At 38.8% G+C, this 24,883-nt stretch overlaps 1 protein-coding gene across 4 annotated transcripts in view; it reads left to right on the top strand.

Annotated features, from left to right (window-relative positions):
- DPP10 (dipeptidyl peptidase like 10) overlaps nt 1–24,883 on the top strand; it is a 680,612-nt gene that overhangs the window by 135,417 nt on the left and 520,312 nt on the right. For all 4 annotated transcript variants that reach the window (XM_066345442.1, XM_066345444.1, XM_066345441.1 and 1 more), the window contains exon 2: nt 22,742–22,856. In XM_066345442.1, the coding sequence (XP_066201539.1) occupies nt 22,742–22,856 (115 nt within the window). The remainder of the gene's footprint in view (nt 1–22,741; nt 22,857–24,883) is intronic.

The following is a 24,883-nucleotide window of genomic DNA, read 5'->3' as shown; positions in this document are numbered from 1 at the left end:
AGGACAAAGTACAGAATTTGTGATCTAGAAGAATCAATGAGAGTGTAATAAATGGGTTTCTTTTCTCTGGAATGGCAGCAGATGCAGGGCGGCGTGGTCAGCATGCAGGCAGCTGTTAGCATGTGGCTGCACTGAGCGATGCAGCGGCAAGTCCCAGGGTGTTAGAGAGGGGAGTGCGGATGGAAGCCAGTGGACACTTCACTAGAATCTGAAAGGCACTAATATCAAAGTTAACAATACCTGATTCATTTGGGGATCTGTGCATTTTAATAAATTAAATTTTTACCTAAAATTAGTTAATGCTATATTAATAAAATAATAATTTGGTTGTCTAGCTGCTGGGTACACAGCTGTTTTTGCAGCATTTTCCTCACTTTTTCTGTGTGTTTGAAAATTTTCATAATAAAACATTGAGGAAATGTAAAGCTACCCCAAGACATGGTGAAAACATCCATAATGCCTATTTTAGGTAATAATAGTTGCAAGTGAAATTATTCAGACAAAGAATTTTGATAGTCATGGTTATATAAACAGTGCTCACCTTATGAAGACCGCAATGTTTTTATGACTTTGTCACAAGAATTCCTGGATGCATTTGATTAAACTATACAGTTTTGCTATACTCTTGGTATGAAGGAAATCATTCTATGAAAACATTTGACAAAACATTTCCCTAAGTCACATGATCTTACTGCAAATCAGAACTGGAGAGGGTTGTCTTAACCCTAAAAATATCACTGACAGTGATTTATTCAGCAACTCTCTGAGGTGTTACAGTAAATGTTTTGGGGAAAAGGACTTCCTTTTGTTATTTAAGTGATACATCAATAATCATGTACATGTGAAAAGATTGTCTCTGATTTCTCCAACACTACCCTGTTACTTGTTGGAGAATGTTGTTTCTGGCCCAGGAAGAGAGCGCTTTTCTCCTTTAAAGGAGATGAAGGTAAAGCACATAATTAACTTGACAGGCTCAGAGGCAGGCTAATGACTGCCAGTCTGCCTCTACCTTTCCATCCTCATCCACATGGGCGAGGCTAATGTTCCTTGTAAGATCGCAAATCAGGCTCTGCTCCTTGGTGACTTAACACTTCCTTCATATTTCCCAGAACAATATTCAAGGTCATTAATAACAGGTTATTAAATTTGGACACATTAAAATTTGGACTTTAAACTTTGCTAACCAACATAACATATTGAATTTTACCCACCACAAATTTCCAGTAGTTGGTAAATTAATGGTGTGTTTTGTTTTTCCTCTTTAAATATTAGATGAAGAACAGTCTTGCTATATATGATGGCATGGTAATACTTGTCTTCCTGAACATTATATGGCCACTGTATCAATATATTTTATTTTTTCCCATATTTTTCTTACTGCTTTTATATGAATGATAGATGTGTTGATTCTCAAGCCCATTTATCAGAAATGATATTACTTCCACTTGGAAATGTTTGAGCATTATGTAGGCATGACAATTTTAGAACTAATATTTTATGATGATGAAATGGTCACTCTCCTGATCTTCATTATTAACTCATTACTTTTCAGCACATTCATCAATGCCAAGACTTTGATAGTGACTAGACTTACAAATCTATAGCAGTGTGCCAATGTGAAGTTCCCAAAAATCCACTGCACGTTAGAGACTACGTATTTCCAAATTTAAGACTAGGAGAATTGATTGCATTTCCTGAAAGTGTACGTACGTAATCAAATAACCTGGAACTGTTCAGTGTTTTAAAGTGGTCGTTCAAGTCAAACATTTGCCTCCTTATAGAACCCTGTCCTTTACTATTCAAAACAGGCAACATCAGGTCCTGTACCAAAACATTTTTGGAGAAAATCTTTATTCCATTTAAACAATGCTATGTATGCATGCAATCCTTTTTTATGTCAGTACTAGTCTAATATTATTTAGTGCTGTTTAATCCTTTATTAATCCAAACTTTACCTCCATAGGGATGAATCCCTCCTAGTAATATCCTTCATATAGTAGACTTTATATGTTATATAAAACTAAACAACTGCATATAAACCTATCTTTATACATGCATGTATAAAATCTGTAATGTCCAACTTAAACTCTTTGATCTTATTTTAGAGCAACATTCTTCAGACTTTCCTGATATATGGTAAAAAGGAAGCCTGAGAACTCAATAAAAACTACTTCTTGAAATACTTGTGGGATCACACGAGTTGTCTTTAACTTTTGCATATGATGCCATAATGAATTCTATACTTATTTTAAAACACCATGTCTTAATGTATTAATTAGAGCACATCCGCACATCAGATGTTCAGGGAGAATGACTTCTCTGTGAATGGACTTTGAATTTATTCAGCAGCTCATCATATTCTTGTAATGCTTCTGTGTCCTCCAGAGTAATGTGTGTCCAAACTTGGGGAGCATAGCCTTAGTCATTTACAGGTATATTTAGTGTTGTTGCTCTACCCAAAATTGTAAGCCTTTAAACATGTAGGTATCATGTGGAAGCTAATACCTTTACTGGGAGTCTAGGCATTGTCACATGGCATATTAGGACATGCTGCTGCTAAGTACCCTACTGGTAATGGTTGACTGACTCCGGGGAATGTGTTTAAGGTGGAAGTTTGAGAGACAGGACTATGTCAAGTTCAGGCCATCACACAGCACAGTCAGCTGGCTAGTTGTCCACATGTCTTGTAACATTTCATTCACTTTGATTGAGTCGCCTGCGTATAAGATCTGTCACTCAGGTTTGGGACACATGTACTCTGAGGTTTATAATCACATTAAATGGATCTATCCCTTAGGTGGAGAGTCACATTGACTGAGGGCACAGAGCCTGGCACGTAAACCATAGTGCTAAAGTCTATGTTGATAAAGAAAAGAAAAGTGTCTTTGCAGCCTTTAGGACTCAGGTCAGTCCGGCCAGTTCTATCTGTCTCATTGGCAGGCGTTTCAGGGAAGCTAAATGAACAACTACAAGTTGCTTGGTGAACAGAAGCAGAGTAAGGAAAATCAGTTTTACAATTATGATATTTAATAATCTGTGCCTACTATTTCCTTATCCATTCATTTCTTCAATAGGAATTTATGTGCCTTGAGAATCAGTGTGACCAGGAACTGGGAGGACACTGTTGGCATTTACGTTCTGCTTGCTGCTCGGCCTCTTGAGATATAATAATGGAATCAGGATAGAGGCCACATCTTTCTGTGTAGACTGGGATCAGTTCTCTATGTATTACAATTCGACTCTGAAAAAGCAGTGCTTCCTTTCCCCCTCCCCCAGTTCATTGTGGTGACACCATGGAGTGCAGACATGCTTCTAGTAAGGATATAAAAGGGAAATGTTCATCTATTCAGAACCTCTGGAACTTAGTAACACAGAGAGCATTAATGTATGCATTCAGTATGTTGAGAGAGGTGGGATGGGGATTCAGAAATGATTTTTCAAAAGGGAGAGGAAACGGGGAAGTTATGCTAGGTTCTTATATCCTAGTGATCCCATGAAGTTCGTTTTTCACCATTGAAATCTAAATCGGTACAGGTGTTTGTACATCTCTGCCCCTGCTGCTAAAGGAGCAAACTAAGGCTTACTGAAGCCCTTTGTCCTGATTGTCTTTCCCTAGTAGCCAAGTCAACAGATAAAGTTCACTTAGCAAACAATTTTCTAATATGAAAAATAACACCAAAAGAAATATATCTTTCCTAAGTAGAAAACCTCCCACCCGTTACAATGACTATTATATAAGAAAAAAGAGTAACAAGTGTTGGCAAGGATGTGGAGAAAGGGAACCCTTGTGCACTATTGGTGGGAATGTCCATTGGTGCAATCATTATGGAAAACAGTATGCAGATTCCTAAAAAATTAAAAATAAAACTACTGTATGATGCAGCAATCATTTTCTTATCTATATCCAAAAGAAATGGGAGCAGGATCTTTAAGAGGTCCCTGCACTCCCATGCTCATTTCAGTTATTCACAATAGCCAAGATGTGGAAACAGCCTAAGTGTCAGTGTACAGAAGAATTGATAAAGATGATCTAGTACATACATATATATGTATACACACACACACACACACACACACACACACACAATGAAATATTATTCAGTCTTGAGAATGAAGGAGATTCTTCCATTTTGCAACAACATGGATAGAACTTGAGGGCATTACGCTTAGAGAAGTAAGTAAGAGAAAGAAAGATAAAAATTGTATAATATCACTTATATGTAGAATCTAAAAAAGCCAGACTTGAAGAAACAGGGAGTAGAATGGTGAGGCTGGGCTCACAGGGTATAAACTTCCAGTTATAAGATGAATAAACTACAGCTAGCAGTACTGTATTATGTACTTAAAAGTTGCTAGGAAAGTAGAAATTAAATGTTCTCATCACACATAAAAAATAATGGAATTTATAGTTGAAGGTGTGAACTAACCGTATTGTGGTAACTTTCACATATGAAAGTGTATCCTATCATCACTTTGTATACTTTAATTTTACACAGTGTTTTATGTTAATTATAGCTCAATAAAGCTAGGGAAAGAAAAAAGAAATATATCTGTCCTGAAAAGTAAGACACTCAATGTCACTGTTAGTGTGTCTTTTATGCCAGTCATTCCCATCCTATTCAGAAAGTAATTTATTGATTAAAGATATATGCTAGGGGAAGAGACATACAAAAACTGGACAATCAGATGTAGTTTGATAAGTGCAAACATGGGGGTAATAAGTCAAGGTGCCATGAGTCTACTGCGGAGGGGGATTGTGCAGCCTTGGGCTGCACAATCAGATAATTTTGGAGAGGTCCAAGAGGCCATATGATATAGATTGGCTCATGATGACTAGGAGGTTGATCTATGAGGAAAATGTGTCTGGATTTAGCAGTTCATTGAGTTATTTACCATGTAGACATTGAGATACTATTATGCGTCAGGTTCTTTTAGCACTGGGGGTGCAATGACAAAAAGAAGCAAGATTTAGTTCACACAGACTTCATATGCTAGGAGGTAGATTTTAGTTTTTGAATTAAGTTTTATAAATTTGTATCTGAAAGAACTATTGCTGTTTTTTTTTTCCTAAATTTTATTTATTCATTTTTAGAGAGGAGACACAGAGAGAGAGAAGGGGGGAGGAGCTGGAAGCATTAACTCCCATATGTGCCTTGACCAGGCAAGCCCAGGGTTTCGAACCGGCGACCTCAGCATTTCCAGGTCGATGCTTTATCCACTGCGCCACCACAGGTCAGGCAGAACTATTGCTGTTTTGTTCTCTTCTTGTCCCCCCACCCCAACTTTGTTCTTTGTTTTTTTGAGGAAGGGAGCTTCCCAAATATTATTTCCAGCTTTTCTTCTTTGAATAACTATTCTTAAATTTATCTTCACAAATCTCTTCTGAAAACCTTAACAAAATGAAAAATGACTAGGTCTGTGTTGGTAAGTTTATTACTGTGATTATTGTGGAATCTTATATCAATGTGTTTTATGAGGGGAGATATTACTGTTGGCTAGTGACAACTATTAAACATTCCGAATTCTCAGAATGCCTTTATAATGCTAATAGGTATCACCAGAAAGTAAGATGATGCTTATCATGTGGCCAAAGCAGTGATGATTTTACAAGAGGGACAGACATGAAATTGGTCATTTCTTCCTGACAAGTAGATTGTCACTCCCCATCTCCTCTCCCATTCACCCACTCAGACATAAGGTTGATAGAATTTTATTCTTTCTTTCTTTTTCTTTCTGCATAATAAAAATGTATGACATGCAAAATAGAAGAAAATTCTAATTTAGATTTAAACTATGCATATTCTTATAATTCAGGCAAAAAGAGGTGCTAGAGTAAACCTCTTTTGAACGTGATGGGGGATGGTCTGTTTTTAACTAGCAGTTCTGAGGGGGCATTCTGAGGACTACTGCAGATACTGGCTACTATATTCAAAAAGACGAGGAGAAAAAGATTCTCTTCAGCAGATGAATAGAAACATTGATTGGCTTTGAGGCAAGTAATTGCCTTACCCATCCATACAAAAAAAAAGAAACACACACACACACACATTTCAGCCAGAAAAGTCCTCCTTTAATCATAGTACAAATGATGCATGATGTGTACTTCGGCACAAAAAGTGTAGCTTAGCTAGGATTTATTTAATTATCCCTGGTCCCATTGGTTTCTGAAAGATAACCCAGGATACTGCCTCACTGCAGATTTTTTAAAATGTTCAAATCTCTTAATTTTTTTCTTCATTGTATAGTGTGCATGTCTACTATATATGTGTTTATATATATTAAAATTATTTACAAACATTACAAAGTAGTAGCTAAGTTAAAACATCCAAATAGCCTAGCATTTACAATTAAAAGGAGCATAATAATATTCATTATCAAAGTGGAAATATAATTGGTTACTTCTTTCCTTTTTAAATACTTATATGACACTTATTAACATTTTTTTCTTTTCCAAGTGAAAGTAGTGGAAATAGAGAGACAGACTTCTACCTATGCTTTGATCGAGTTCCACCCAGCAACTCCTGTCTGGGGCCGATGTTCTGCTCATCTGGGGCCAGGCTCGCAACTGAGCTATTTTTAGTGCCTGAGGTGGAGGCTCCACAGAGCCATCCTCAGTGTGTGGGTCTGATGTACTTGAACTAATTGAGCCATGGCTGTGAGAAGGGAAGACAGAGAGAGAGAGAGTAGGGGGAGGGGAGCAGTGAAGAAGCAGATGGTCGCTTCTCCTGTGTGCCCTAACTGGGAATCAATCCCTGGACATCCACTTGCCTGATCAATGCTCTACAACTGACCCAACTGGCCAGGGCCACTTATTAACATTTTAATTGCACAAGCAATAAAAATAATTAAAAGCACATCTACTTCCTTTTCTGCCTCATTTCTGCTTTTTTTCTTTTGAAGTAAAAATAAAATTGGTGTTTTAACTATAGCTTCCTTTTTATATTAAATTTCTGTATATGAAGAAAAGAATTAGAACCATGTTTTCTCTTTCATACATGCTATCTGTAAACTTGAAATAAGTCCCTATGCCTCCATACCTAATATTTAAAAGGCAGAGTTGAAAATTTTTACAAAGAAGTAAGTAATTTTTAAAGTTTATTACATTTTATTTTTTAGTGTTAAGATGCAGTAGATGTTCAACATATAGTGTATACAAAGTATTGTTTGAGCTATATCAAATGAGTCTGGTTTTTTTTGTTTGTTTGTTTTTTACAGAGACAGAGTCAGAAAGAAGGACAGATAGGAACAGACAGCAGACAGTAAGGGAGAGAGATGAGAAGTATCAATTCTTTGTTGCATGCCTGGCCGGTAGCCACGGCCACCATCACAGCCACCTGGCCCATGCAGGTTCGCATTTGATTCAGGTAGACGGTAATGAAACAATGGAGCCAATAACTAGTGGGCCATTACATTTAATCTTAGCTTGTACCCGATGGGCAAGAAATACACACAGTGGGAAAACACTTCCCTTTCCATTCAGGACTCCCAAAGCCACTGACTTATCTGAGTTTCCTAGAATCAAAGGTTTCTACCTCACCAGCCTTATTCACCTCTGTTCCCCATCTCCTTCTCTCTGCACAAACTGGCTTCTCCTTTAGTACTCTACCATCTTGGCTGCTTCTCTTCTGCAATACTAATTTCAGGAACTGCACGAGCAAGCCCCTGGTCTGCCGCATTTTATAGTGTAGAAATCAAAACTTTTAAGCCCATATACAAATAAGGAAGTCTCTGATACAAAGCCACTTATCTGAGACATAAATGGGATTCCTCATAAGAGTGCACCACCCCACATCATGCAACAGTCAAGGGTGTGGGGAAAAGCTTAGTGTTGAGAAGATCTTAGTATTAAAAGTGTGGGAAAGGCTTAGTCTTAAAACTAAGCCTTAGGCTATAAGAATCCTGCCTGCTTACAGCCTGTCTCCCACACCCAATGCAAACTATAAGCGAGCAAACATACATCATATTTGCAAACTTATTTGACCCACATTACAGCATCTTAATTGTTCATTGATTGCTTTCTCATATATGCCTTGATTGGGGGGGGGGGAGCTATGGCAGAGTGAGTGATTCCTTGCTCAAGCCAGTGACCCTGGGCTCAAGCCAGCATCCTTAGGCTTCAAGCCAGCGACTTTTGGGCTCAAGCTAGCAACCATGGGGTCATGTCTATGATCTCACGCTCAAGCCAGCTACCCTGCATTCAAACTGGTGACCCCAGGGACCCCTGGGTCCTCTGCATCCCAGTCTGGTACTCTATCCACTGTGCCACTACCTGGTCAGCCAAATGTGTCTGTTTCTACTCCTCTGACACCTATAAACATCATTCTACCAAAAGAGGTGAATTCTCCCTAGCCTCAGATGTGCCCTCTGGTTAGCCATTCTGAGAAACAGCACTTGCTTTGGTGGAGGAATGCGATTTCCAGATTTGACTCAATACTGACTTACTGGGAAGGTTGTTGGCTTGGGATTCAGTGGTGATGATGTAGAAGACATGCAGTTAGTTAAAATAAGGAGGTCTGATGAGTAGCCAAATTTTCCCCCAGATGCTTGTCAGTACCTACAGATCAGCTATGTTATGAAGAGCCAATTACTAATGCTGGCTTTGAACTTGGCTTGAAGCTTTAGCACAACGTTTTTTTGCAAGCAGTGCTTCTTTGCCAATGGTTTTACTATTTTCTTACCTGACTCCTGGGCTTTTGCAACCTTTAACCACTAGAAAAGGAAGCACATTAAACACACATTGTTCTACTTCAAGGAGATAGCCTGGAGTGACCTTCTACTGTCTTTCATATTTAAGGTCTTCCTGATTGCAAAAAAAAAAAAAAAAAAAATTTTTAACCTGGGAAAGGGTCAAAATAGATATGGTCTCTAGCATTATTAACATTTAACACCATCAAGATATTATCTCTATTTTGGATTTCTGTTACATTTAGCATCTTTCATTACAATGTTGAATTTAAAATCTTTTCTTTAATGAACTATTGATCTCGATTTTCATTTCTGTGAGGAAAATCAACTCAACTCATCTGGAGCCCTTTCCAATGCATCCACTCCTCCCTCCCTCCCTCCCTTTCTTCCTCCCTCTCTCCCTTCCTTCCTTTATTTCTTCCTTTCTTCTTTTCTTCCTTTCTTTCTTCCTTTCTTCTTTCCTGCTATTGTCTAATATACAGAGTGGGACAAAAATAGGTTTACACTTGTTAATATGGAATGTAATACAATAATACAGTCTTCTATGTACTTACAATTGTAACTTACTTTTGCCATACTCTGTTATCGAAGTCTATCTTAGCAACAGGCTAAGGTCGTATTTAGGCTTTAAAAATGTATTTATCATTACAAGTCTGCAGAAGTCTTATAAAACTGTTTCAAAGGAGCTAGTTTTCCAGACTCAATGACAGCTCTTATGAACAATTATGTATATTCTGTTATTCTTTAAATTTGAGATGCATGTTGCAGAAGTTAAAGTTATGAAGAATAAACAGTTTATGACAGTTTTTGGCTGTATTGTTCTCAAAAGACTCACAAATATCATATGCAGTTTGGTAATATTACCTCTGTTTGTGTGTGAACCAAGCAAGGCTGTATTTTATCTAGTAGGGAGAAAAGAGGGGGGGGGGGGGTTGTAACCTTACTGCTACATCAGAGGATGCCTAATGGCATTGTTTGTGCATGCACTTCTATTTCTGTTTGATGCCTAAGAAAATGAAAGCCTTACTTTACATCACACAAGGAATTATTAATGTGGGCAGAGCAGATTGCTGTGTCCTAAGTTTATTTTCTATCTCTCTGTAATGAATAGTCCACATTATACATAGCTAATTTGTTTTCAAGTTAGTTTTCTATCACACCTCAATATAAAGTGAGTTTTATATCTACTGATATGAGAGTATAGAGCAGAGGTCCCCAAACTTTTTACACAGGGGCCAGTTCACTGTCCCTCAGACCATTGGAGGGCCGGAGTATAAAAAAAAACTATGAATAAATCCCTATGCACACTGCACATATCTTATTTTATAGTAAAAAAACAAAATGGGGACAAATACAATATTTAAAATAAAGAACAAGTAAATTTAAATAAACAAACTGACCAGTATTTTAATGGGAACTATGGGCCTGCTTTTGGCTAATGAGATGGTCAATGTGCTCCTCTCACTGACCACCAATGAAAGAGGTGCCCCTTCCGGAAGTGTGGTGGGGCCGGATAAATGGCCTCAGGGGGTCCCATGCGGCCCGTGGGCCATAGTTTGGGGACCCCTGGTATAGAGTAACAGCAAGGCAAAGATAAATATTCAACATTATAATAAGCCAAAAAAATAGCTCCTTAGTTTGTTATATTCACATATTTAATACATATAGGTGAATGTGTTGTGTACCACGACCTGTGCTGGGCGTCGCAGACACTGAGAAACGACTAGGTTCCTTGTCCTCCCCATAGGCAGGAGTTAGGTTTGTTAAATAAAATAGTAGCAAACATTATGTTTGCTGTTTGTCTTAAATCAGGCTCGAAGATGATTGTTTGGCTCATAAGTGCTGGAATCCATGGGAGTCTGAAAGACCAGAGTAACAGGCTTTATTGAAAGGAAGAAAGGAACCCTGCTGAGAAGAGCACCAGTTACAGACTAGGGGCAAATTATGTAGTGTTTGAGAGAGCCTGAGGGGGTACTGAGGCAAAAGTCCTGGTAAGTTCTCTTTTACAGTTTGAGGATTTCAGCTTTCTGGAATGCTCCTTGGGGCAGGTTGACCAGCTTCTTGGAATTCCTCTGTCTCAGGGGCGATAGTCCAGTAAGGGTGAGGTCTGACAGATAAGCGGAACATCAAGAGGGCAGTTCGGAATTCCTGTATCTATCAGTTACCAACTCATGTTAGTGAATCAACCCCACAAATTTAGGGCTATTGATTCAGTTTGTATATACTGAGATACTTTATAAAAAATAAGTGTATTGGGGTAGCCTTGGTTAATAAAAATGTATGTTTCAGGTATAAAATGTTTTGATTGGTTTTAGAGAGGTGAGAGGAAGGAAGAGAGAGGGAAATGGTGATTTGTTGATTTGTTCCACTTATTTATGTATTCTTTGGTTGATTCTTTTTTTTTTTTTGTACTTTTTCTGAAGCTGGAAACGGGGTGAGATAGTCAGACAGACTCCCGCATGCGCCCGACCAGGATCCACCCGGCACGCCCACCAGGGGCGACGCTCTGCCCACCAGGGGGCGATGCTCTGCCCCTCCGGGGCATCGCTCTGCCGTGACCAGAGCCACTCTAGCACCTGGGGCAGAGGCCAAGGAGCCATCCCCAGCGCCCAGGCCATCTTTGCTCCAATGGAGCCTTGGCTGCGGGAGGGGAAGAGAGAGACAGAGAGGAAGGAGGGGGCGGGGGTGGAGAAGCAAATGGGCGCTTCTCCTATGTGCCCTGGCCAGGAATCGAACCTGGGTCCCCTGCACGCCAGGCCGACGCTCTACCGCTGAGCCAACCGGCCAGGGCCCTTTGGTTGATTCTTGAATGAACTGACCTAGGATCGAACCTTGGTGTACGAAGATGACACTTTAACCAACGGAGCCAGCTGGCCAGGGCCCAGGTGTGCAATATTAATGTCCTGTATGTTGCTTTGAGTGCTTACCCACCAAAGTCTAGTCTGCAGTTACTGTATATTTGCCCTGCTTTACCTTTTTCATCCTGCTCCCCACCTCCTTCACTTCTCCTAACCACCATGCAGCTTTTCTGTGTTTATGAGTTTGTTTTTCTCATTTGTTCATTTGTTGCTTTTTCTTTTATATCCCACATCTGAGTAAAATTGTATGGTTCTTTTCCATATGACTTGTTTTACTTTAAACAGCAAGCATACAGCTCCTGAAATGAATTGATAACTACACTTCTGGAATGTGTTTTCTCTTTAGAGTTCAGAGGCAGATGGCTAGTTCATCTCTTAGTTCTCACATGACCGAGATGCATCCATCAAGGTTAAATATTCTTAGGCGACATCAAGCTGAGCATTGTACTTCAGTCCGCAGAGTTTGTGAACACTCTCTGTGCGCTATACTAGGTGTTGGTGATAGAGAGATATGTGTGAAATAGTCTCTGATCAGGTGGAACACCATTGAGACTAAAACTCAGTTTGGTAAATAACAAACATAGAGGATGACAACCAAAGTTACCATTATGCCTCAGACGTTAGTTGTTGGGTTTATAATGATAAAATATTTGGCCAATTTCACATGTGATAGAGCTAGTAAGTAGGTAATTGGAAATTAAAATCTAGATGTACTGGCTCCAAAGCCACTAAGCCAGTGGTTCGCGACCCACAGGTTGAGAACCGCTGCACTAAGCCATATGTCTACCAAATATCACGAAGCCAAGATGGGTCATTTTAGTAATTCCAGAACTGTATCACTATGACAAGCACTATGGTTAAGCGCCTCAAACTTGAATGCACACAGAAATCGTCTGGAAGCCTGTTAAAACAAAGCTTGCTCAGCCTCTCCCCAGAAACTCAGTAGTTCTATGGGGTGAATAACTTGCATTCATATGACCTCAGAGGTGACATTACCATTCTTTGAGTGTCACTGATTTAGGCAAATGTCTGTCAAATATTAGCATACAGCCGAATCACCTGGAAAGCTTGTGAACAGATGCTGTTGGACCTTCCCTTGTCCTGGAGATTCAGAAGGTCTGGGATGGAGCTAAATAATTTTTATTTCAAACAAGCTTTCTGATGATGTTTCCCAGCATCGAAAGGTTCATTTTAGGCCCTGCTGGTTTACGGACTGCACTGAGCTAAGGAACCATCTAAGTAGGTCGAAAGAGGTAACCTTATGAGAAACCCAATTTTGAAAAATGTAAAATCTTTGATCAAAGTATGTACTCTACTTAACATGGAATCTTCTCATGAAAGAAGCAGAAAAAAATGTGGGAAATTGTGACTGGCATGCTAATGTTTGATTTTAAAAAGCAGTGGGAACTGGAAGTAACTTGATGATATGTCAGGTGGACAGGCATAGAGAGGGAGAAAATAGGCTGCTTAGCAGACTACTTAGAGATCATTTTTTTCTTTTAAAAATAGTTTGTCCATGCCTTTTTCTTTTTAGCATTAATAGATAAAACTGATTAAAAGTTTGAATGATAAATGTTGGGCAAAGAAGTTTGTAACAAATGTTTTTAGGTTTGCTTGCTTGTATTGGGGCAGCGCATGTGTGTATAGTCTCTGGAGGGCTGATCTTGCCCTCAGGGCGGTGGATTGCAAATTGCGATTGCCTTTCTGCTTAGGAGGGGCCATTGTTTGCTGCTGTTTGCAGAAGGGTTCCCCCCCCCCCCCAGCCTCTTTGGGTTGTAGAGTCTAGAGAGAAAAAGGGAGTGCATGGGAGCCCTGAGATTTTCCCACCAGGCCTGGTTGGCTGGGAGCTGCTGAGGCTGTTGGGGGCCTGGGAGTCTGGAGGGTGAGTCCAGGTTGTGGAACCAGAGAGTGAGTCGGGGCTTGGGAGCCCTGAGTTAGACGGAAGAAATTTTCCCTGCCTGCTTACTCGTCCACTGTTACAAGACTTTAATAAACGGAATGGCCCACCGTATTCTGACTTCACAGTTCCTTTACTATCTACCCAAATCCAATGGGATTTGCATGGCCACGACAATGGCCCCTGGCATTACAATAAAAAGTGGTATTGGATGGTATCACTAGAAATAGTATTCATGTAGAGAAGAAATGTGGGCCAGGGCCGAGGTCTGGGGGGACTCCATCACTTAGAGGTGAGCCTAAAAAGACACAGTTAAGGAAAATGGGGAAATGGCTAGTACTGGAGGATGAAGACGGAGTGTGGGGTTCCAGGCACCAGGCAGTACTGTTCTGGAAGGATTGAATGGTTAATGCCTTACAATGCTGCTGAGAAGTCATTGTAAGGTCACATAAAAATGGACTCTCTGCTTTGGCAACATAGAGACTACAAAGATGTCTCATTGGACTCTTGTGTAAAACCCCAATAGCCCTTCCTTATAGAAAGAAGGTATAATGATATATTGGAGATCAAAGTATAATTAAATAACTTGTCTATACAGGGGTGTCCTAGGGTTATGATGTAGTTTCACTCCTACAATAGTGATGTAACCTGAATTTTGGTTTAAGTGAAACAGACCCTAGCCTAATGCACTTACCTATCCTAACATAGTTATAAATCATAATCTAGAACATAAACACAAAACTAAGCCACAGAAAAAACCTGCGTATTCTTGCACTATGTGCAACCAAACTAGTTCGCACACGTAGTCTGTGAGTATAACACTAATGGCATAGGCCGAAAAACCTTTCAATTTTTTAAAGTTTTTATGGGAATGAGTAACGTAAACCCGAAATATCATATGTCAAGACTATTGTAACCTGAGGAGCTCATATGTGTTTCTGAGCGTGGAACTGTTTTCTTTGATTTATAGTTTTGTTTCTAATTTTTTCTTATTAATGTCATACTCTATTAGCACAGATTTATATTACATTTCAATATCTGACATTAATCATTTTTTTATTTTCAAAATCATTCTATTGTCATATAATTATGTTTAAGGTGAATGCCAAGGTTATTTTACCAGTTAAAAAATGAGTTCAGTTAAGATTTTCATTAGAATTACTCTAAATTTTTAGATTAATATTGGATAATGGACATTTTTACAATATTGAATTTTGCTGGAGAAAACTCAGTGCTTTTCTGTGTCTTTCAGGTGGTCTTATAAACCCTTCTGTAAAGTTTTGTGGCTTTCTTTCTTTGGACACTAAAACTTTCTGAAGTTATTTAATCTGATGCTATTGTGAATATTGCCATTATATACATTTTTTAAATTGTGGCAAAATATACATAACATAAAATATACCATTTGAGCAAATATTTTTTAAATATTTTTTTATTTATTCATTTTTTAGAAAGGAGAGAGAGAGGGGGAGAGAGAGAAAAGAGAGAGAGAAGGGGGGGAGGAGCAGGAAGCATCAACTCCCATATGTGCCTTGACCAAGCAAGCCCAGGGTTTCAAACCAGCGACCTCAGCATTTCCAGGTCGACACTTTATCCACTGCGCCACCACAGGTCAGGCAATTTTGAGCAATTTTTAAGTGTAACATCACATTCACATTATTGTGCAACCATCACCACATTATTACCACTGTCTCCAGAAATTTTTCATCTCAAACTGAAACTCTATACCCATCAAACAGTAACTCCCCATTTCCCCCTATCCCTTGTCCCTGACAGCTGTATAGAGACACTTTCTTTCTTCATGAATTTGACAGTTGTAGGTAACTTGTGGAAGTGGAATCATACAATATTTACCACTTTGGGAAGGGCTTATTGCAATTAGTAATGTCTTCAGGATTCATAGATGTCATATCATGTCAGAATTTTCTTCCTCTTTAATTATGAATAATATTCCATGATAGGTGTATGTTGTTTTGTTTTTCTTTCTTTCATCCATCAATAAACAACTGGGTTGCTTCTGTCTTTTAGCTATTGTGAACAGTGCTGCTACCAACATGGGTATACAACTATCTGTTCAAATCCCTGCTTTTGTTTTTTGGGGCAGTATGCCCAGCATTGCAATGCTGGGTCATGTGGCGATTCTATTTTTAATTTTTGAGAAACCAGCATACTGTTTTTCCACAATAGCTGTACCATTAGCGTCTCCACCAGCAGTGGACAGGATTTTAGTGTTCCTTTATCCTTGCCAACACTTACTATTTTCTGTTTTCTTGATAATGGCTATACTAATCGGTTAAAAGTGGTATCTTATATAAGGTTTTGACTTGCATTTCCATAATGGTTTATTATGGTGAGTGTTTTTTCATGTGCTTCTGGGCCACTTGTATATCTTTGGAGGAAAATCTTTTACTTACTGCTTTTTTATTAAATTGATATATCTTTTATTGTCACTTGCAACAGTTTTTGACTCAGACTTAAATTATTTCACAATATTACAGACCCCTGCAAGCCTTTGTTTTTTATTTTCATGTGATTCCTTTCCATCTTTTCACTTTTAACTAATGATGAGGGTCCTTAGATTGAAAGTGAGTCATTTTTGTGGACAGCTAATAGTTGAATTCTGTTTTTTTCTTTTTAATAAATTTTGCTACTCTGTTTTTCGATTGAGGAGTTTATTCCATTTACTCTTACCATACTTAGTCTTAGGGAAGGACTGTGGTGTAGACTTGAGGTTTGTTGTCTGCATGTCTTAAAGCTTTCGGGTCTCTCCTTTCCTCTACCTTCCTTTGTGTTTAGTTGATTTTTTGGGCATGACTTGTTTTGTTTCCCTTCTCATTTCCTTTTGTATATATTTTATAGGTTTTGTGGTTACCATGGGGATCAGGGTTTTTTTGCAGCATTTTTCTTCCCTGGGCTTGTGTGTGCCCTTCCACCACCCACAAATTCCCCTGTGTACAGGGCTGATTTTAAATACCTTAATTTCCTAAAAGGTTTTGTTACAGGAGGAGCCATGAGACCTTGATACTTACCTTCTTGAGAGAAAGAACTCAATCAAGAGGCAAAATGCATCCAGTAAAGAAAAGAAGGATTGGCTGTGCAGGAAGAAAGTCAGAGGAAAGGGGCCTTGGAGACAGGTTCAGAGGGTCAGCCCGAGATGAGATGCCACTGCTCACTGTTCCCTGATTGCAAGTCTTGTGGGCTCCCTTAGGGGAAAGAGAGGGGTAAGGAGCAAGGAGCATGTGCCTGGGGGGAAGAGGAGGAGGAGGCAGCACGGAAAGATGCGGGTCATCTTCAGGAAGGGAGAGCCTGCTGAGACCTCAGTCCCAAAGGATTTTGAAGGTGGGGATTTTAGGGGATGTCCTAGGAGAGGATCTGAATGGAGGCAGTGCTCCAGGTGTGTCTTTTAGGGTCATGGTCTTTAGTCATTAGTCAGGGGGTCATTAGTCAATGCAGCTGGTCCTGAGGTCAGCCTGACTTCCCTTTGTCTGGTTTTGCTGCTTTTCTGGGCCTGGAGCTGAAACACAGCTGAGGCCTGGATGTTATCTCTAGGGGTTAATGCTTAAGGGCTATTCTCCGGCTTTCTTGTTTGTTTCCTCCTCTAAGGGGTCTAAAACCACATGGCTTGACGTGCCAGTGAAGAAAAGGTCAGAGGAGGGTTCAAATCCCATGACCAGCTAGATGAAATCAGGAGGTCTAAACTGCATGACCAAATAAGGGAGGAGGAAAGATCACCTGGGGGTGAGGTCCTCGTGTTCCCAGGTGTCCCCATGGCCAGGCACCTGGGCTTTCCGCCCTGCTGACTGGCTGTGCCTGGCCTGTGCTCATGTCTAATTGTTTCCCACAGTTTTAACCCTGCTTTTTCTTAAGGACTTGGGTGTTTGCTGTGTTCCTCCGCCTGTACCTGTTTGCCCTCAGAGTCTGCGTGCCTGCAGGTGTACAGTTTTCCTGCGTTGTGGAAACTGCCACTGCCTTCCCTGGCTTCCAGCCGTAGACATGAGCGTGCTGCCGTTCCTGTGTGATCTCAGCCAGGCCGCACAGAAACTCCAGGGAGCCGACAGATTGGCCAGGACATGCAAAGACATTCCACTCATATACTTTTATCTGAGAGAGGAACTGGGGATTAGGCCACTTTTTCCTGATCTTACTGTAGAATGCCAGGGAGAGGTTGGGCACCCTGAAAAATACTATACATTTTACCAATCCACCTTCTCCAGCGTGGCTTTTTCCTTATTGGACGTTTGCTTGGTTGCTGCAGATCCTTAACTGGTTCAGAGGTCTCCCTGCCCTTAAGCTGTTTTAATCAGTCTGCTGTTATTCACTTGAGGTTTCCTAGGGAAATGAGGACCAACAATTTTCTAGTTTGCCAGCTTGCTGATAATCAAATCTGTTTGTTTTTTATTTTAAATGCTTTTTTGTTATAGTTTTACTTGTGGTTTTGAACCCTAAATGGATTCAGAGTTGCAGGTGTTCAGCTAGATCCCTAAATCATGATAAAACTATTACTGCATAATATATTGATGATAGCTGTCATCTTTGTTTCATTTCTAATTTAATGGTAATCCATTTAGGGGCATGACACAAGCAATCAGCATGGAATTTGATAAATGTCAAATTACAATTGAGATAATTGTTAAGTTCTTTTATAAAAAAAATTAATGTGAACAAATAAAACCAAATTGGAATAAAAAAAAATAATGCAAAGAGCAGTAGAATACTGTTGCTGCGTATTTTCTTTACAGACTTGCAAAGGATTTTGTGTTCATGGCTCGTACTATGAGCAGCTCCGATTCAGCCCTGTCTTGTACATTTACAGCAGAGACTATAACAAACATAATTTTGAAAAATGTGTGATTTGCAATTATTTACCAAAAAATATCTGTTTTACGTGGCATAGAGTCTTCAAATTAGGGGCCATAATAAATGAAGATGTGAAAATCTGTGACTAGAATGAGCACTATTAAGAAGCAGTAGGCATTATAAACATTAAGCTACAAATTAAATATGAGAAACAATCTCTATGATGATATTTTTCTTTATGATACTCTTAATTGATATGGGTAGGGAGCTGTAACTATCTCATAATAGTGGATATTAATTTCATAGTATTTAATTAGTTAAATTGAGCTCCTGCACTGAATTCACTAAAATTTTATTAGTATATTTTTATTTATTTAAACAGAGTTTAAACCTTTTTATGGACTGTCTTTTTCAGATATATAATATTATCAAGACAATGTTGAACTTAAAATTTGGGAATTCTTTCAACAATCTCAGATGTTTCAGATGGTACAGGAATTATTTGTTTTTGAAGGCAAAATTTGTGGCTTTGTATTTTTGGGGACCTCCTTAAATCTCACCTCAATTTCTTTTATGTTAATTGGTCTATTTTGGGTCATAAATTTTGTTAATATTATTTTTTTTAGAAAGAAGAAACATGCACTTTGCTGAACTTTCCAAAAACCTTAGTGTATATTTTTATACATGCTTTTAATATATTTTAAAAAATTAAAAAATGCTTTATTCTTTTTTCATTCTAAATTTTGTATACGTAGTTTTATAATCCCACTTATTGGGCAGATAAAATGTATTATGCTCACTTTGTTAAAGTGGCACTGCCCACGTGGAAGCCGTTGCCCAGGTGATATTAATGTGTGTCTCTGTGGGCAGGCAGAATCCTTGTAGCCTGGGGCTTGGTTTTGGGATTAAGCCTTTCCCACTTTTTTTGATGTGGGACGGTACAATCCAATCATGCCTCAGAGAAGTGACTGTATTAGAGACTTCCCTATTTTGTATATTGGATTAAAGGTTTTGAATCTACACTATAAAATGGGGGCAGACCGGGAGCTTGCTCTCTTGGTTCCTGGGATGATTAGCATGAGAGAGCAGAGGGAGCAGAGCAGAGAGCAGAAAGAGGCCATGTGGCCAGGAGAAGCAGCCAAGATGGCGGAGTGCTGAGTGAGATGCCAGTTTGTGTAGTGTTTGTATCTGGGATAAGGAAGGAGATGGGGAATTGAGGAGAATAAGGCTGGTGAGCTAGAAACCTTTGATTCTAGGAAACTAGGATAAGTCAGTAGCTTTGTGAGCACTGAATGTGAGTGGGTTTTGGAACCCAGTGTGTATTTTTACTTGCCCGCCGGGTGTAAGCTAGAATTAAAGACTATGGCCCATCAGTTTTTGGCTCCGCTGTTTCTTTACCGACTGTCCGAATCCAATGCGAACTTGCATGGGCCAGGCGGCTGCTTTGATAGTGACAGCCATGGCTCCTGGCTTTACACCACTACATTCAACACCTCATTTTTTAGGTTTTGATATTATAAGAAATTTATGTGACAGAGACAGAAAGAGGACAGACAGACAGGAAGGGAGAGAGATGAGAAGCATCAGTTCTTCATTGAGGCACCTTAATTGATCATTGATTGCTTTCTCACATGTGCCTTGACCAGGGGCTATAGCAGACCAAGTGACCCCTTGCTCAAGCCAGCAACCTTGGGCTCAAGCCGGTGAGCCCATGCTCAAACTGGCAACCTCGGAGGGTTTTTTTTGTCTTTTTTTTTTATTAATTTTTAGAGAGGAGACAGAGAGAGAAAGAGAGAGAGAGAGAGAGAGAAGGGGGAGGGTGGAGCAGGAAGTATCAGCTCCCATATGTGCCTTGACCAGGCAAGCCCAGGGTTTTGACCCGGCGACCTCAGCGTTTCCAGGTCGACACTTTATCCACTGCGCCACCACAGGTCAGGCAGACCTCGGAGTTTTGAACCTGGGTCTTCCACATCTCAGTCTGATGCTCTGTCGTCTGCGCCACTGCCTGGTCAGGCAAAATAAATTTTTGTATCAGTGTAAGGAAAAATAATTTCTTCAATAATTTCCCATATAGAATTTTTTTATTTTACTCCTTTTTCTCTTGTGGTTTGTAGAAAATAAATATGCAGTTGGTTAAAAGAAACCTATTTTTAATAAAAAACACCCACATTCAATCTACAGACATAATTTTAGCATCACAGTGTTTTTGTCCCTTATATCTTCCTCTAAATGTTACCACTTTTTAGATTATTTTAATATGGAGGACTCATATTTCTTCTCATGGTGCATATAGCAGATGAATATTGGAGTTTTCAAGGGGAAGTAAAAATGGAATACTAACAAATTTGGTAAGCTTCACTTTACCTTTTTAAGAAAAGTGAATCAGTTGGCTAGGCTTTTTTACTTATGTTGACAAATGATATATAAACCTTGTCTGTTTTCTGCTTATGATGTTCAACATTTTATCCTATGCATGTGAACAAATTAAAAATGCATTTGGATTTAGGTAAACTGTGTGTGATCAAAGAGCATTCTATTCTATGAAGGGTGATGAACACTTTCTTTTTTTTTAAGATTTTATTTATTGATTTTAGAGAGAGGAGGGAGAGAGAGAAAGGAAGAGGGAGAGAGATATCTGTTTGTTTTTCCACTTATTTAAGTGCATTCATTGGTTGACTCTTGCATGTCCCCTAATTGGGGATTCTTGGCATATCAGGATGACACTCTAATAAGCTGAGCTACCTGGCCTATGCTCAGTTATACTTTCTTAATCTTATTTCTTTATTCTTTTTCTTATAATGTGAAGTTAAGTACTTTACTCATCTCCTTTTGAGTCAACAAACACAAAAGTGTTCCTGATTTGTGGCTGAGGCGCCCAATTCCTATTTGCTCCTCCTTCTTTCATTATGTCTTGGTTCTTGAGATGAATGTGTCAGAACTTTCTGATCATCATGGGCTTTGATTTATACCATTGATCTCTCTCTCTCTCTGACTTCTAAGTAGTCTTGAAGTAGAGCTTTTATATAGAGAATAACTTATCATTACACTGTGCAGATTCTGAAAAAAGCAAAACAAACAAACAAACAAAAAACTCACCTAGAAACCTGCAGTAACTTTGTATTCCAGAAAATGGTTTACGGTCTTCATACAACTATTGCTTGATTTATGTTGTTATTCTAAATGGGAAGATTAAAATGCAAGGGGAATATGGGTGTTGAATAACAACCATTTATAAGCATGAAAGAGAGGTGTGGAGCAAGTCATTTATAAAAGTAGAATTGCCTTCTGCTGGATTTGGTTCATTGGCCTGAAAGACATACTTAACGTGGCTGATATCAGATGGGGTAAAACAAACAAGAATGAAGTACTCCCAGTGCATGGTTTCTTCTAGAGTTTTTTAGAGCCTAGTTCAAATCCAGTTGAATGCCAGATTCACAATATGAAAATTAGCTTCAATGCTTTTTAATCTGTGACTCACAGGAACCCATTTATAGTTTATTAGTTTTCTATGCTGTTTATCTTTGTTTAAATTGGTACTGCTCTGTGGCTTGTTGGGTGATTTATGTATACATAGTGAACTTTATGTTTTGTCCCCAGATCATTTATATATTTCTAAATAAAGACAGTTCTACTGTGAAAGGAGGTAAAGTGGTTGAGGGATGGGGTAGGAAGAAACGAGGCTCAGTGTTTTCTAAACTTTATTGTAAAGAAAATCTGGCATTCATTTCACACCATTGTGGTTTGTGCTGTGCTTTGGTAAATTATGCTCACACATTTGTAGTCAAGAAAGCCGTTCACAGATCATCTGCAAATGAACAGCTTTCCTTTGTGCATTGTGGGAGATGTTCAAGTTTATCCTTCCTTCCCCATCAATCTCACCTCCTTGACAATATCATGCATACTACCCAGGGAGAGGATGCTATTAACCATTGATAAGAAGCACTCATTTAATTTAGTTACTATACCCTGTTGATTTTTATTAGTGGTGGGGGAACTGTTGAAAAAGGATCTGTTGTGTTGACAACTGTTCACTAGTCTGCAGTGAGCAGCATTTTGTATGATTTTCCCATCTCTCGTCTTCTTTCCCCCATCTAATTAGAAAAGTAGTCTTTTGTGCTTTGGGAATATTTGTATTTAAATCTTTATTGTGAGTTCCATTGATGCAAGGAAAGAAATATGAATGGGCTTACTTTATTGCCATAATTATTTTGCAGAGTATTTGACTATCATGCTGGTGCTTATAGTCCACTTAAAATCATCTACCTTTGGGACAATAGGCATAAAGGTCTCCTGGTTTATTTCTTAAAGAAATAAGATTGCCCTCCCTCCAAAGATAGCCATTTACAATATATGCACCTTTGAATAATGAAATGAGCTACCAAAAGGGAAAAGAGTTCTAATCAGCATTCAAACTGTGATTGTGCCACGCACCGAATCATTTCTTTATGAAAACATTTCTCTTGGAGCATGTATAATTATGAACATTTTTTTTCTATCTTGGTAGGAACTGGGAAGTAACAGCCCTCCACAGAGAAACTGGAAGGGAATTGCTATTGCCCTGCTGGTGATTTTAGTTGTATGCTCACTCATCACTATGTCAGTCATCCTCTTAACCCCAGGTAACCTGTCTTTATTCCTCTCTTATGGTGGTATTGTGGGTGATAATTTCATTTCAAATGCCTTAAGAGGGTAGCCATATGTGGTGTCTTAGGGTACATTAATGTTAGGTGGAATAAAGAACAGTGAAGCCAGATAGTTTGCAAATGACAGTAAGTTTGTTTAAATATCATGCAAGATATTTTGGGGAAACTAAAATGTAAAATATATGCATTGAGAATGCCAAGATCTTTGGTCTCCATTGCAGCTTAGAGACTTTATTTGCTGGTTTCATAAATGCAGGGGACATTTGACTTTTGTTGTGGGTTGCAGACGAGAGAGTGGAGTCTGAGAGTTCCTGTATGTAGTTGATAGCCCAACTGTAGTGACAATGGTTGGGGCTGTTTTGAGGGACAAAGAGGATTAAATGATAGGAGAATGGGCTAAGCCTCTAACGGCTTTTTCTTTTCCTTTCTTTCCCTGTACTTTCCACATTCGAAGTTTTTCCTTATCTAAAGAACCACTCCAGATTGCACTGGCAATGGTATTTAGACTATGTTTAGCGTAAATATAAATTTCTAGTAGGCTTAATTCTTCTTTGAGAATTATTTCAGTACATAGAAGTTTTACTACTCTTCAGTAGAATCTGATTTGGAAGGCAAACACAGGCTGTTTACTTTTTAAAACTCCCCACACTGTCTTCCAGGTACAAATAAATTTGGCATGCTGCTACAACCCACCCACTAGCTTCCTGGAAGATTGGACATCTAAGTATCACTCAGAATTATAAAACATAGTCATTTCTGAGATTGGGTTGAGCCAGTTTAAAAGTCAGCTGGTATTAAGAAGTTGTATCCTGTTTTTGAATGTTGTGTTTCTGTTCTGTTTGTATTATGTAGTTCCTGCCCCAGCTTGGTTAATTGAGAGTTCTTATGTACAAAATGTGTTTAACAATACGTGTATTTTAGAGTCATTTAGTCAACTAATTATGATGACAAATTATACAAATGGCAGTATCAATGTGGTACTTTGTGAAGTATACCATCTTTTAAAAAATATAGATTGAAATGTAGAACTCTTCAAAAATATAGTTTGTGATTGTTATTTAACATAAGAAGAGATTGAGAATTAAGAGAGTCAGGAGGGAGGAAAAGGGAAGAAAAATAATTTAAAAAGAAAAAGGAAAAATTTCTCAGTAAATGTTGCCTTATCCAGCATTCTCTAAGAACTCGCTCTTAATTGCCTCATTTGTACATCTGCAGTACGGTATAATTGAGTAGTGTGACAGCTCTAAGTTGCTTCCGAATGACAAGAATTTTTATTAATGGAAGATGAGCTTATGTTCAAAACAGTGTTTCACTTAAACATAAGAATTTTAGCATAATTACTTAAAAATAAATGGCTCGGTGCTACTACCTTCTATTGTTGATTATTTCCTCGATGGAGGAAATTGATGCCATGATGCCCACGTGTTTCTCTTAAGCTTTCTTCCATCCTGATTCTAGTGTCTTTTCTTGGTGAGTCACTTCCTCAGATTTTCCTGGTATTCTCTGTGGCTGTATTGATACTGCACGGTCCCTGAATGTTGGTATGAAAAAGACCTTATAAAATTGGCCATTCACTAAATTAAACTTCCTTTATTTAATCCTGGTCAATATAAAAACACAGTGTAGTTGCCCCAATATAAAAACACAGTGTAGTTGTGCTCATTTTGTCATGTACTTATTCATTTATGAAAGCACTGGCTTTGGGCAAGACACACACCTTGGTTTGAGTTCTGGCTCTATAATTTACTAGTTTTAGGACCTTGAGCAATTGTTTGCCCTTGTCTCTTACTTCACTCATCTGTATTATAGGTATAATATATGAGGCCAACATACAGTATTATGAGGAATAAGTGTGATAATATTCTTCAAGTGTCATATATAGTGTCTAACAATGCTGCTGCTATTCCTCTTATGACTGCTATTACTCAGTACATATTGACCACTAGACACAATGCCAAGCAGTCAGTTAATGAGGGAGATTTCCAAATAAAAGTATGAAGTCT

Source organism: Saccopteryx leptura, chromosome 7, assembly GCF_036850995.1.
Source record: "Saccopteryx leptura isolate mSacLep1 chromosome 7, mSacLep1_pri_phased_curated, whole genome shotgun sequence".
Classification (NCBI taxonomy): Eukaryota; Metazoa; Chordata; class Mammalia; order Chiroptera; family Emballonuridae; genus Saccopteryx; species Saccopteryx leptura.
The sequence above is the reverse complement of the archived record's forward strand: the minus strand, read 5'-3'. Positions and strand labels throughout refer to the sequence as shown.